Genomic DNA, 15,187 nt, shown 5'->3' with positions numbered 1-15,187 from the left:
AAGGTTTAAAAAAATACATTGTTAAAGTATTTGTTACTTTTTTTTGTGTAGTTAGTGTCAAAAAACTTAAGAAACTACATATTAATAGGGTATTATTTAAATAATAATAATACGAGTACTATAATGTTGTGAAGAATTAAAATTACTCTACTTAATGGCCTCTTACAGGCATTTTTCGGTGGTATGGCGGCCATTTGGATCCGTCCGAAAAGTATGGCATGGTGATTTTCGTAAATGGCTGCACGACGCGACGATGATTAACTGTGCAAAAATTAGCCTGGTACAAATGGTTGAATTTTTTTTAATCAACGCATTCGCGTCGGTATGGCGGGCTGTAAGTCACACCGGAGAAGTATGGCATGACACTGCCGCCTATTATTTTTTATGAACTATTGGATAATACTGGAAATTTTGTGGAACAAATGGTTTGAAAGTCGTATTTAATCCGACGAGTTCGACTACCGCCCACGCGCTTGGGCCGCCGGTACCAGCGCTATGACCATCAAAATTCTTTTTTTCATTTCGTAATAAGACCCCTGTAGAACCGCCATACTGTTATAAATTATATACATTATGAATAATAATAAAATAATAAAAGTCAAAATCTTTATCTGTATTATCAGATTGTTTTAGTTCAAACGTGCAAACGTGGATTCAGCCCACTGGGGTCATGCCCAGAATTTTGAGGCAGACCATTATTATCATAAATAATACTTAAATAACAATAACATCGTATTTTTATCGTTTACAGTGGGTATCTATATCTTCTAATCACACCCGACTATAATTAAATATTAGCTATAATTATTAAGAAATAAATAAATAAATAAATTAAGAATTAGGCTATAATTAAATATTAGCACACATTAGCTGTGTAAACTCATTTATAATATTAGCTGGATCACGTTTATTAAGTAATAAAAATTGTAAATTAACCAAATTCAAATGAAAAATTTAATTAATCATAATAAAACCTTATAGCTTACATATAAATATTATCTTGAGAAATTACATCTAATTCTAAAGACCAAAAATCGTCTTAAATTCTAGATTTTTCTTCGTTTAATAATAATAAATAAAATGACGGCTCATTGGTCTAGTGGTTAGTACCCCTGACTGCGAATCCATGGGTCCCGGGTTCGATCACCGGCTGAGACAAACATCGATGTGATGAGCATTTGGTGTTGTGCTTAGGTCTTGGGTGTTTAAATATGTATTTATATGTCTATCTATTAATAATATGTATGTATATCCGTTGCCTAGTACCCATAACACAAGCTTCTCCAGCTTAGCATGGGACTAGGTCAATTGGTGTGAATTGTCCAATTATATAAAAAAAAAGTAAAAAAAAAGGCCGTTTAATTTCCAATCATGACAAAAAAATATAATATACATCTTGTTATCCTATATATCCTATATCCTAGCTACTTTCAGTACAGGTAAAGGCCTCCTCCAGCTTTTTCCAACTAACTCTTTATGTTTCCTTTCGCTTCCTGCTGCTGCTTCTATTTCTTCTATCCATCATTTTTTGGGGCACCCCCTTCTCCTTCTTCCCCTTGGTCCTTTACAGTTATCCTTAAAGTCCACCTTTATCTGTGTATCTTGCTATACGCCCGCCCATTGCCACTTCTGTTTTACGGCATAATGTAAGGCATCTATCACTTTTGTCTTTCGTCTTATTTTTTTACTAATTCTAAAACCATAATGATGTAAGTATATATAAAGTTAATAAGTCACCAGTACATAGTAGTTTTATTCTAATTTAATTTATTTCAGGCTAACTAAAAATCATATTCATTTAAGGGTCTATTTCATTATCTACGGATAAGTTCTACATAAGTTCCAAATTAGCTACTTATTACTTATTGGTAGGATAAACACTATTGTTGCGACAGTGAAACGCAACAATAGTTGTCAGATAGCGCTATACGTCACATAAAGTCCATCATAAGTTAAGAGTCCGATGAAGTGTCAAATAGCACAATTTATCTTCCAAATAATTTATGTGTTGCATAGCTATTTGGTACTTTATCCATAAATTGTGAAACATACCCTAAAACTAGTAATGCCAATTATGTGTCTTTTAAGAACTTCTCAGCCCACCCAAAAGAAGAAACATAATTCTATTATTTGTCTTTGTTAGTCTTACATAAATTTTATTATCAGTACATTTGTCTAAATATACATAAATTGGTTTTGTTTTCGGCCATTTTCCTTTTAGATAGTATGTAAATAAGTTATATTATTAAATTGTCATATATTTAATAACAACTAATTTAACCTAAACCCAATTTTAATTTCAACTCTTTATCTAGCTTGTTTTTATGGTATAGATTTATGCGTGAAAGCTATAAGTGAAAGCTATATATCTATAAGATATAACAACAAAAGATAAAGGAACCGTTAAAAAAATCAACATTTCCGGGATTCATATGATGTATCTCAAAAAGATTACGTTGCAAATTTTTAGTCGAACCACCCAAGATTCGGACTCGAGACTTGTGCGCTGCTGCAAGTGCATAACCCCTAAGGTCCTAAAGGGTATGTTTAACCCACGAATAAGCAAGAAAAATACACTGGGACAAATTGACGCTGGCGTTTCAGTAGTTCTGAGGTATGAATCAAATTAATAACCTTGATGACCGTGTAAAGCATTTTTTTTAATTTGGTACAAATGTATATTGGCATCATTACTAGTTACATTTGACATATAGTACGAGTACATTAGTACTCTATTAAAAAAATTAGATTTTTTAATACTGTACACTAATCATTCACATTTTCAGGCACATCTATTTCGACAATTCTATTTAAAAACAGATTCCTTATTTGTTGATATTCCTCTTTTCTTTAATTATTGAACTGTGATACCATCAAGCGTTTCCTTGGAACAAAGCAACTTTTTTTTAAATTAAAAAAATAAATTAAAGGTATATTATAATAAAAAAATATAAGCCGTAATTAAAAAATAAATACCAAAACATATATTCGGATCAAAACATTTATACCTTTAATACATTTAATTTCAAAGTTACAAAAAATACAACAGGATGTAATACATCCGATGCTATTACGTTTACAATATGCGAACATAAATAATTAAATACTACCCCAAGGTGTACCTTGTATATGTATATACAAATAGTATAAATTTGAAATTAAGAGTGTATGTGTGGGATATTCAACAACATTTTTCTCAAAACACAGGGATACCTGTGTGATGCTGGCATGTTGTCAAGAATTTTTGCATTGTATCATGTCTAAGACAAATTGTGGTTACGCGTAAAACAAGGATTATTCATGCAAATATTTCACGATAATCAGCGCAATTTTCGCAAATTTTGTATGTACATTTGGCAACCCAAACGAACTAAAAAATATCAAATAAAAGAACGCGCTTGCTTTGAATTACTCATTCCACTTCGTGGTCCGCCAACCGTTCAGTTGGTTGTACTTTGTTTAGTGTTTTTGGAATCATCAATTGCAATGTCTAGTAAGTAAATTTATTTATTTATAGGAATAATATGTTTTGTATATTTTGACCCTTGACTTTCTTTTTGAACGATAGTGAAAACTAAATTGAATACGTCAACGATACGATCTGTTGTCTTTAATTAGCAAAAAACAAAACAAGACATTGCATCTTGTGTTTGGACATTCGTGTTTTAAATTTAAATTTTTTTTTTTTGTATAATATTCGTTAATAAATTTTTGGCTTTTATGTAAATACATATTTTATGAAATAACAAAATTGTTATTGTGTAGATATTATTATTATAACTGTAGCTATGGGAATACTGAAAATCAAATATATAAATGATTTTAAACACATTCCACAACATGAAGTTGTATCATGTTATGCCCGGGCATCTAGCGAAGTTGGGTTTAAAGCAACGGACAGTGTTTTTACTTTGTTCGATAGTTGTTTTGTGTAGTGCTAGATATATAGGTTCTTCATCTTCGAAAATAAAACAGAAAATTTTAAATTCCACGCGTATCACAGGTCAAAACGATTCAGTGGCAAGAAAATGATATACTCGTATATGATAGAATGTTATCTATAATAATATTATAAAGAGGTTTGTATGTAAGTATGTTTGTAATGAATTGGCTCAAAAAGTATAGGACTGATTTTAAAAATTCTTTCACCATTTGAATGTTACATTATCGCTGGTTAATAAAGGCTATTTTAATTGCAAAAAAAGTATATGGATCCCTTCTAAAACTACAATAATGTTACCCAAGGTGTAGAATGAAATGAATGAATGAATAGAAATGCCTATAAAATATCTTTAATCGCATGCGCTACGAAAACTATTGATGATAGAACAAAAATATGTTCCACAATATTAAAGAACATATCAATATCTACAAAAAATGTTTAAAAAATAAGTGCTAGTAAGGAGATATAATAACAACAATCTAAACTTGTATATACAATAACATATATTCTTTATGAAATCAGTTTCAGTTTAAGCAACTGTGAATCTATAAAGTAAAATTTATTTTTATTCAAATGGATGATTTAAATAAATCAAGGAATATATATTTTATGATACAGCATATGCATGACAAATAAACGGGTGCTAAAGTATATCGAATCGTTTCTAAAGGTATCTGTTATGGCATGTTACATTTCTATAACAAACTAGCGGACCCGACAGACGTTGTCCTGTCTTAACTATGAATATTGATTTCAAATTGGTATAATGAATTAAAAAATATTTCAGAAACAAAGTGTTTATTATTCTAATAATTAACACTTTGTGTATAAATATACAACATTCTTTGTTTGTTTTTCTGGCTCGCATATCATTATATTATCAATATAATAACTCCGATCGAAGCATTTATTTTGAACGATATTCATTTTTCTTACATCCTCTGACGATATTTGCAGCACGCATTCTGTCAATGTTGTGTTATGTCAAACGCCATAAGGTTACACCAAAAAGTTCGAATTGTATGGTGGTTAAGTATTCTTGAATTTTCTAATTTTCCGCGCAAAGTTTTTCTTTTTTTCTTTTATAAGAACCTTCTCCTGACAATTACAAACACAACAAAAAAAAAATAAGACAAATCGGTCCAGCCGTTTTCATGTGATGTCGTGACAACTGAAAACGGGTTTCATTTTTATATATATAGATTATTTAATGTGCAAGAAAAAGTATAGTAAATTAGATAATTATAAATAATACTATATTTACAGAACTAACTTAAAATTTTCCGATAATCCGATTTTGTCTTCAGTATATTTTTAATGGATTTTGTTCGCTACCTATATGCATCATATGATACTCAACCACAGAAACGAAAACATGCACTACGAACTGATAACGTCATACTTCTTAGTTTAGATTTTATTCGCCTTTTAAAGTACCTAATGATCGTTATCCGCTTGAATTTCCTGTAAATTTATCAATATACAATGGGATAAGAGAGAAACATTCAGCTTACTTCATAACATTATTCAACGCCCAAAATATTTTTACAACGTGAACGTTTTATAAAAGTTATAATACATCTTTAAGCTCATTTCATAATGATTAATATTGGCTGTATTGAAGTCATGAATCAATGTGAAAATATGCAATAATATTTGTATATAAAAGAATTTTGGTAATAATGTATAGTTGATCAATCTACATATAAAAGTTATGGCTGAGGATTCGTTTTGTGATGTTATATATAGTCTTCCTCAATATGAACTATTCAATACAATTAACTAATTTATGTTATTTAAATAAGTACTAGTATATACAACATAAAACAGAACCTTACTTGCATTTCGCTTTTAAGAAAAATTTGCAACATCAATAGAAATAATTAATATTATTTCAAAAATAACAAACGAAAACTTACCTACTCTATAATAAAACTGTATTTGTTTCAGACCGAGGACCACCTAACCCCATTACTAATGGAATTCAGGCGGCAGTGATAGAATGGATAAGAGCTTTGGACTTGGAAATTATTAGTCTTTTGGTGTCGAGGAGCTGGCCAATGTCAATATTAGATGTTAGCGAACCTCGATGGAGACCAACTGAAGTAACAGATACTGATAATGTTATACGATTAGATCGGAGGCAAAGATTGCTTAGATGGGATAGAAGACCGCCAAATGAAATATTTTTGGAAGGATTTGTACCCATTGTGACAAGGGAGGACCCGGATTGGGAAGAGACAGACTTGTATGGTTTTGCAAAAAATAACCATCCTTCCGTCTTTGTTTCAACAACAAAAACTCAAAGAAATAAAAAAAAATATGTTTGGACACCGAGAACTGCTAACCGCGGGATAGTATATCAATACGAAATTTATGCTCCTGGAGGAGTCGATGTCAATGAGTCTTTATTACATGAATCACCTTGGCCTAATCAAATGGAAGTTGCATTTCCTGGAGGAATACAAAACATATATATAAGATCAGCAAGAGAGCTTCATAATGGAAGAATTCAAAGAATTTGGTTAAACCCAAACTTTTTGGACCCACTCGAATTGGAAAACATTGCTTCTTCTTCAAGAACTCCTAATGTTATATGGAGAAGAAACCACCCTGACGGTGGTCATAAGGACCCTGATGGACGTTCAAAGAGATCAGCAAGCTCTGATGATGACTTGATGTATGGTGGTGCAGGTGATGTAGAAGAAGATACATTTGGTGATGAGGTTAACCCAAAACCATTTCCAGATGGTGAATTTATGATTGAAAGTTTAAAGGATTATAACTCCTTTTTGGATTTGACTCAAAATGAATCAGGTGGAATTATCCACAGCCATGTATATAATGGCGGGGATAACCAAATATGGGTATTTAGTTATGATGAAAATAAAAAGGCTTACAAAGTAATAAGTAAGCAAAATTCCAGTTTATTGTTAAGTTGGAATAGTAATGCTACGTCTAAAGAAATTATTCTCAGAGGATATACAGAGAGCGGTAGCGACAACCAATACTGGCGATTTGAACAGACCGACGACTATTATAGACTTAGAAATCTTGTGAACTTGGATATGATTATAACCGCTCAAAATAAATCTAGTGCATTCGGCGGAAAAGGAGTTATTGTAGAAACTGAAATTTTTGCTTCTGATGAAAAAAACTCTCAGGCATGGAAAATTAATCCAATCTCTTTTCAGACGATACCAGATGGTGATTATAATATATTTAATCTTGGCATGTCAGACAATGTCGTAGACTTTACTAACCAAAACGATTTCTTGATTCATGGTGAAACCTATATGGACAATGAAAATCAAAAGTGGAAATTTACCTACGATAGTGATAAGCGAGCTTATAAAATATGGAGTGGTCGAAAGTCAAATCTTTTGTTGAGCTGGAATAGTAATGCTGCATCAAAAGAAATGATTCTTCGAGCATATACAGAGAGCGGAAGCAAGAACCAATATTGGCGCATCGAACGGACTGGCGATGAATCCTATAGACTTAGGAATCTAGAAAACTTAAGTTTGATTTTAATGTTAACTGAAGTTAGCAGTCCATATGGTGGATTAAATTTAATTGTCCAAAATGATTTGGATACTAATACTAATCTACATTCAAATTGGAATATTAAACCCATCTTTTATCAGTACATTCCAGATGGCGATTATCATATATTCAATGATAACTTCCCAAATATAGTTGTTGACTTTACCAATCAAGAGGATTCTTTGATACATGGTCATAATTACTTTGGAAACAATAACCAAAAATGGGCTTTCGTCTATGATGACGATAAAAAAGCCTATAAAATAAAAAGCGGTGCAAGTTCAGATCTTTTGTTAAGCTGGAATAGTAATGCACAGCCACCAGAAGTGGTTCTTCGAGCATATACAGAGAGCGGGAGTACGAACCAATATTGGCGCCTAGATCAAGTCAATGACGGATCATACAGACTCAGAAATCTAATTAGCTTTTACAGGTTAATAGCTCTGACTGATGAAGACAGTCCTTATGGAGGTAGAAAACTTATAGTATCAGATGCTACGGAAAACGGAAACACTTGGTATCTCAAAGAAATAGGGAAAGTAGCTGTACCAAATGGGAAGTTTAGAATTGCAACTAAACTGAATTACAAAAAAGTGATTGATTCGAATCAAAATAACGATTTGATTATTTCTGAAAATCTAAATCTTGTTACCAGCGAATGGGAACTTAAATATGACTCAAGTAGAAAAGCGTACAATATATATTCTTCAGACGTCAATAACATAGGATGGATTTATCAAAATAAAAACTATTTTGTTAAGCTTGGTAATATAGATGGTCCTGACCATGGCGATTGGAGATATTTTTGGACGATAGAATATAGCATGCAAAGTGGCTGCTATTTAATAAGAAGTTTACATGAGCCTTCTCATGCGGTGGGTTTTTCTGACAATAATTCAGTCATAACAGATACATCGACATACTCCGATAATCAATTGTTTCATTTTATTCCAATTTAATATTTTTGTTGTGTTTTTACAATTATTTATATTTTACGTAGTGAGTTAGTAATTTTTTTAAATAATTATCTATCTTTTATTTATATAAATCATTACATTTCCTAACTGCGAATAAGCTTGCTCCAATATACCTGTACGTATTGGTTCGTTTATATTTAAGCGTATTATTTTTATTATAACAGAATAATCTAGCTCGAATATTTAAAATTTATTAAAAATACAATATAATACTAATTTATGACAATAAACTATATTTACTATTCTTTTTTTCTTTTACTAGTTTACAAAAATTCATTACAGTGACCTATCGGCTAAACGCTAGTTAAATATCCTAATGGATGGGATATTCATTCCGGTTTTAAATTTCATAAGCCGATCATTTCATTACTATAATAATAGGCAACAAAAGATGTATAATTTGGTTGTGGTTCTAAATGCTGTTTATTTATGAAGGATTTGCAAAGTTAATGTTTTATTATATAAATCATTAAAGTTTTGTCTTGAACGAACAAGGTGTCTCAATCGGCCGGAAAGATCATGGCGATGGGGTACAAAAGTATACCTATATATATATATTCTATATACCATATAAAACATATATATACCGTCTCTTCGTGACGGGAGAAAACTACGCTTCTTTACTAGATCTATTAAAAGAAGCTGTTAAAGAAAAAAAGCGAGGACAGCTTGCAAAAGGTGTGCTCCTTTTGCATGACATTGCGCCCGTGCACACCAGCCATGTTGTTGACGGCTGCCATTCACCGATGCCGTTTTGAACAAGTGTGACACCCACCCTACAGCCGAGACCTGGCCCTTAGCGACTATTATTTGTTCCTAATACAATTTTTAAAGTACTAGTTCAAATTGAATAAAATATACCATGTCAATTATACAATCCATGCTTGGTAACTGAGAATTGAGGCTTCTTGTTTTAATCAAAACGAAGTAATAAGGGGTCGAATATGGCCCGAACTGCTTCGAGAAATGGAAAAATACACTGTTTAAGTATTCAATAAATAAATAATTAAAAAAAATGTGTTTATTCATTATAAGTACATATGCTGATATGCATTACAATGTGTAAGATTTGGGAACCCCTTTTAAGTAAAAAAAATATACGTTAGGTTAAATAACAAAAATAAAAAGAAAAATTAAAAAGAAGCGCGAAGATTTGGATCTCCGTTACACTAAATTGTACTGGTTGCTTGGAAGGCATTCCACGTAAATAAGTCCTGACACCTGTATGGACTTATGGTTGCCAGTTGTGGGGCTGTACCAGTAATAGCCACATTCGCAGTAACGACCTACATTACCTTAATGTAGAGGACGTCGCCCGTTGAACACAAGAACAGAGTGTCTTCCCTTTAATAGAGACTGTAAGTAGTGTTATTGGACACTTTCTATTTATTCCAATTTTCAAGCGAAATTAGAGTATTATCACTAAACAAATTCAAAGCCCTCGTTAAACGAAAATTAATCAATAAAGCTTTTTATAAATTTGAGGAATACTTAAATGATCCTAATCCTTGGGATTGATTACTTGGCGATTAAAAAGAGTGGCGGAAAGTTTCTTGCCAGTTATTCTTACCCGCTCTACGCCCTTAACTTGCGAACAGGTAGTAAATGTAAATTTACAATTAATTTAACTCTAAGTAAGACGACTCATTGGTCAAGTGGTTAGTACCCCTGACTACGAATCCATGGGTCCCGGGTTCGATCCCCGGCTGAGACAAACATCGATGTGATGAGCATTTGGTGTTGTGCTTAGGTCTTGGGTGTTTAAATATGTATTTATATGTCTATCTATCTATGTATGTATATCCGTTGCCTAGTACCCATAACACAAGCTTAGCATGGAATTCGGTCAATTGGTGTGAATTGTCTTTAAAGAAAAAAATTTACAATTCATAAGTGTACTTGTTTACCTATGAATAAAGATATTTTGAGTTTGAGTTTGAGTTTATTGTATTGGATGTTAAAAATCCTTATTAGTAAATTAGGTTAGACTTAAATTACTTATTAGTCTTAACTTAGGCTAGATCGTAATGGTCCATGATGTCTTTTTGTAAAGACACAATATGTATAAAAAAAACTATAACATAAACACATAATATATCTAACGAACAAACTTGCTTTTATGTGATGTTCGTTAAAAAAATTTGTTACGATGTATTTTCTCTTTTCTAATATAATTGATAAATGTAATGCATGTGTGTAAAAAATTAAATGTCATCATATTTTTTTGTATTCTTCTAGCATTTTGTTTTTACTTATAAATAAACAATAAAATAATTGATGACATTGCTTTGATGTGACGACGTATTTTAAATGTTACTTTGAGGTAATGAAACATTTAAAGAATATTTTTTTAACCTCCTCCGGGTTTTTAGTAGGTACTGAAAAATGAATTTACGCAATTTTTTATAAATGTCCAAGTCTAGGTAGGTATGCTGCGGTCCAAAGCACAATGATAGTAACTTTCTGCTTTAGAAAGTAAGAATTTTTTACTAAAAACATTATACGATTACAAAGTGCTACAATTTATTACTTAAATTCTTATAATATTAAAACAAGCAATGAAATGCTTATCTTTTTTCTAGAGCGTTGTGGTCGTCTACTCTCACGGTGTCCGGACGTTTTGGTTTGTGGTTCTGCATCTATACGAATTGTGCTGAAAAAAAACAAATAAAAGCGTAAAGTTTCAGTAATTTATTCATTCCACTTCGTGTTTTTCGTAGTTGTTTCGGCTTCTGTGTTTGAATCAAGTCACAAAATTTTGCAATGGCCGGTGAGTATTTATTGTTATACACGAAATTATAGGGTAATATTTTTATAACAGAGTAACAACAAGTACAATAACCCTTTGCCTAGCAGCAACTTTCTACTCGACATAAAGAAATAAAGTAGGTTTAATATTATTATCAGTTCTATCAGATCATTGAAAAGTTAAAGCATATTTTATTTTGCACAAAATTATATAGACCGGTAGGTCAACGTATATGCATGGGGTATATATAAAGGGGTTCCGGTCTAACCTATATAATTGTTATTAAAGTTTTGATTTCAAAATTTCTATTAACTGAAATGTTACTTTTAGTTAAAACATTACTCTGGATACATTCAACAATATTAATTTTCACCATGTTAATAAACCCATTTGTTGTTACAACCTACTAATAACAAACCAAACGGCATATTTTATTATGATAACATAAGTCAAAAGTACATAAGAAAACAACAAAGCTTTCATAAAAACGATACCTTTGTATGTTTAAACATAGAGGTTTTTATTTGGTTGTTTAGTTAAGCGCGTTAATCTCAGTAGTAATTTTATCGTTCGAATAGAAAAAAAAATTGTGACTCATAGTTCATTTTTCGAGGGACTTCAATGAAGCCAAATATGATCTTTATACACCCTTTGAATAATAAACTAATTAACTTTATACATTTAATGCTCTTATACGGTTAACACAAATGAAATATTGTTATTTTATACTTTACGTACAAAAATGCACTAAGCATTTTGGAGTAGGATATATTTTTAATTAAAATGGAATTTATTTGCTTTTGAATGAGAGATAAATCTATGTTTACAGTAGTAAATAGTTTTATGATTTAGCAAATTTAGGCTGGAGAGTGGAGACTAAAAAAATATATTTTAAAGTTTCTTTTAAATAACAAATAAATAAAAATTAAAAGGAGACAGCTGTCCATAAATAAAATCATTAGATAACAGAAATGTGCCTTAATAAAACGTGTTTTTTACAGACCGAGGACCACCTAACCCAATCACTAATGGTATTAAGGCAGCAGTGATAGAATGGATTAGATCTCTGGACTTGGAACTGATAAGCTTATTACTGTCAAGGAGCTGGCCAATGTCAATATTAGATATTAGCGAACCTCGTTGGAGACCTACTGAAGTAACAGATACTGACAATGTTGTAAGGATGGATAGGAGGCAAAGATTGCTTAGATGGGATAGAAGACCGCCAAATGAGATATTTTTAGATGGATTTGTTCCAATTGTAACTAGAGAGAATCCTGATTGGGAAGAGACGGACTTGTATGGTTTTGCAAAAAATAATCATCCTTCCATCTTTGTATCAACAACAAAAACTCAAAGAAACAAAAAAAAGTATGTCTGGACACCGAGAACTGCTAACCGCGGAATAGTTTATCAATACGAAATTTATGCTCCCGGCGGAGTCGATGTTAATGAATCTTTATTGCATGAATCGCCATGGCCCAATCAAATGGAGGTTGCATTTCCTGGAGGAATACAAAATATATACATAAGATCAGCAAGAGAACTCCACGACGGTCGTATACAAAGGATTTGGATTAACCCCAACTTTTTGGATCCAAACGATTTGGAACCTATTGCTTCTTCTTCAAGAACACCTAATGTGATATGGAGAGTGAACCACCCTGATGGAGGTCATAAAGACTCTGATGCACGTTTCAAGAGATCAGCAAGTTTTGATGATGACATGATGTACGGTGGTGCAGGTGATCTGCAAGAAGATACGTTTGGTGATGAGACTTATAACCCAAAACCATTTCCAGATGGTGAATTCATATTTGAAAGCATCAAAGATAATAACTTCTTTTTAGATTTGACTCAGAATTCAGAAGGTGCAATCATCCACAACCATGTATATAACGGTGGGGATAACCAAGTCTGGGTGCTTAATTATGATAAAAACAAAAAGGCTTACAAAATAATAAGTAAGCAAAATTCCAGTTTATTGTTAAGTTGGAATAGTAATGCTACGTCTAAAGAAATTATTCTCAGAGGATATACAGAGAGCGGTAGCGACAACCAATACTGGCGAATTGAGGAAACCGACAGTTATTATAGGTTTAGGAATCTGGAAAGTTTAGATATGATTATAACTGCTCAAAATAAATATAGTGCATTTGGTGGCAAAGGAATCATTGTGTGTAAGGAAATTTTGAACGCAAAGAACTTCCAGCAATGGAAAATTAATTCTGTCTCGTTTCAAACAATCGCAGATGGGGATTATAATATTTTTAATTGCAGCCTTTCCGATAAAGTTGTTGACTATACTAAACAAGGTGATTCTTTGATTCATGGACATACATATTTGGACAATGATAATCAAATATGGAGCTTTAAATACGATAGTAGCAAGCAAGCTTATAAAATATGGAGTGGTAGATCTAATCTTTTATTGAGCTGGAATAGTAATGCTGTCTCAAAAGAAATGCTCCTCAGAGCATATACAGAAAGCGGGAGCAAGAATCAATATTGGCGCATCCAACGAGTCGATTATGAGTGTTATAGACTTAGGAATCTGGAAAATTCAAGTTTAATTTTAATGTTAAGTAATGAAACCAGTTCATATGGTGGATTAAATTTAATAGTTCATAATGATTCTGAAAATTATGATAATTTATATTCAAATTGGAAAATTAAACCCATTTTTTATCAGTACATTCCAGATGGCGATTATCATATATTTAATGAAAACTTCCCAAATATAGTTGTTGACTTTACCAATCAAGAGGATTCTTTGATACATGGTCACAATTACTTCGGGAACAACAATCAAAAATGGGCTTTTATCTATGATGAAAATAAAAAAGCTTATAAAATAAAGAGCGGTGAACGTTCAGATCTTTTGTTAAGCTGGAATAGCAATGCTGTGTCTCAAGAAGTGGTTCTTCGAGCATATACTGAGAGCGGAAGTGAGAACCAATATTGGCGTCTTGAAAAAGCTAATAACGGATATTATAGACTTAATAATCTAATCGATTTTAATAAGCTTATAGCTTTGACTTATAATGATAGTCCCTATGGAGGCACAGAACTTATAGTATCTGGTAATAAGGAAAGCGGTAACACTTGGTATCTGAAAAAAATTGGCGGTATTACTGTACCGAATGGGATGTTTAGAATTGGAACAAAAGTGAATTATAAAAAAGTAATTGATTTTAATCGAGATAATAATTTGATTATCACTGATGATTTAAATCTTGTTACTAGCGAATGGATACTTCGATACAATTCAAGTAAAAACGCATACAATATATATTCTGGATACATGAATAACTTAGGATGGATATATCAAAATACAAACTATTTTGTTAAGCTGGGTAACATAGATGGACCTGATCATGGTGATTGGAGATATTTATGGACGATAGAATATAGCATTCATCATGGTTGCTACATGATAAGAAGTTTACACGAGCCTTCTCATGCAGTGGGTTTTTCTGATAATAATTCAGTCATAACTGAAACATCGACATACTCCGATAATCAATTGTTTCATTTTATTCCGTTATAAGTTAATGTTGAAAACAGGAAATATCGCAACAAATTTATTAAATAATAATAAATTTAATTATTAATTATCTACTAATGAATGGGTTTTTTCATCATCATTTCAGTATATTTAAAATGTTTTATCTACGTTTGACATATTGTGTTAAATCATTTCTTTACCAATTATAGTTATGTATTATATTAATCTCTCAATTGGTAAGCAACGTTCGCAGACTTGCTTTAAACGCTCAGTCAAACACAACTGTTATAAGATGTTATATAAATAAAATAAGACTGTAGCTGTAATTTGTGTCAATAAACTATATTATTATTATTTTCTCTTCTTATTTTCAACAGTCGAAAATAGTAGTAACTGGATCATACTTCGTGCATGTAGAATGTCGAAAATTCGCGGGCAAAGCGAGTAGTTATAATTGAGTTACG

At 31.7% G+C, this 15,187-nt stretch overlaps 2 protein-coding genes across 2 annotated transcripts; both read left to right on the top strand.

The window, feature by feature from the left end:
* Nucleotides 1–3,365: 3,365 nt before the first annotated feature.
* LOC125050117 (pierisin-like) lies at nt 3,366–8,708 on the top strand. Its single transcript, XM_047649730.1, has 2 exons — nt 3,366–3,493; nt 5,894–8,708. Exons 1-2 carry the CDS (start codon nt 3,487–3,489, stop codon nt 8,446–8,448), a joined length of 2,562 nt encoding a protein of 853 aa, XP_047505686.1. The 5' UTR covers nt 3,366–3,486; the 3' UTR covers nt 8,449–8,708.
* A 2,409-nt stretch (nt 8,709–11,117) lies between these two features.
* Nucleotides 11,118–15,077, top strand: LOC125050118 (pierisin-like). Its single transcript, XM_047649731.1, has 2 exons — nt 11,118–11,236; nt 12,217–15,077. Exons 1-2 carry the CDS (start codon nt 11,230–11,232, stop codon nt 14,763–14,765), a joined length of 2,556 nt encoding a protein of 851 aa, XP_047505687.1. The 5' UTR covers nt 11,118–11,229; the 3' UTR covers nt 14,766–15,077.
* Nucleotides 15,078–15,187: the final 110 nt, after the last annotated feature.

This window comes from Pieris napi, chromosome 6 (assembly GCF_905475465.1).
Source record: "Pieris napi chromosome 6, ilPieNapi1.2, whole genome shotgun sequence".
Classification (NCBI taxonomy): Eukaryota; Metazoa; Arthropoda; class Insecta; order Lepidoptera; family Pieridae; genus Pieris; species Pieris napi.
The sequence above is the reverse complement of the archived record's forward strand: the minus strand, read 5'-3'. Positions and strand labels throughout refer to the sequence as shown.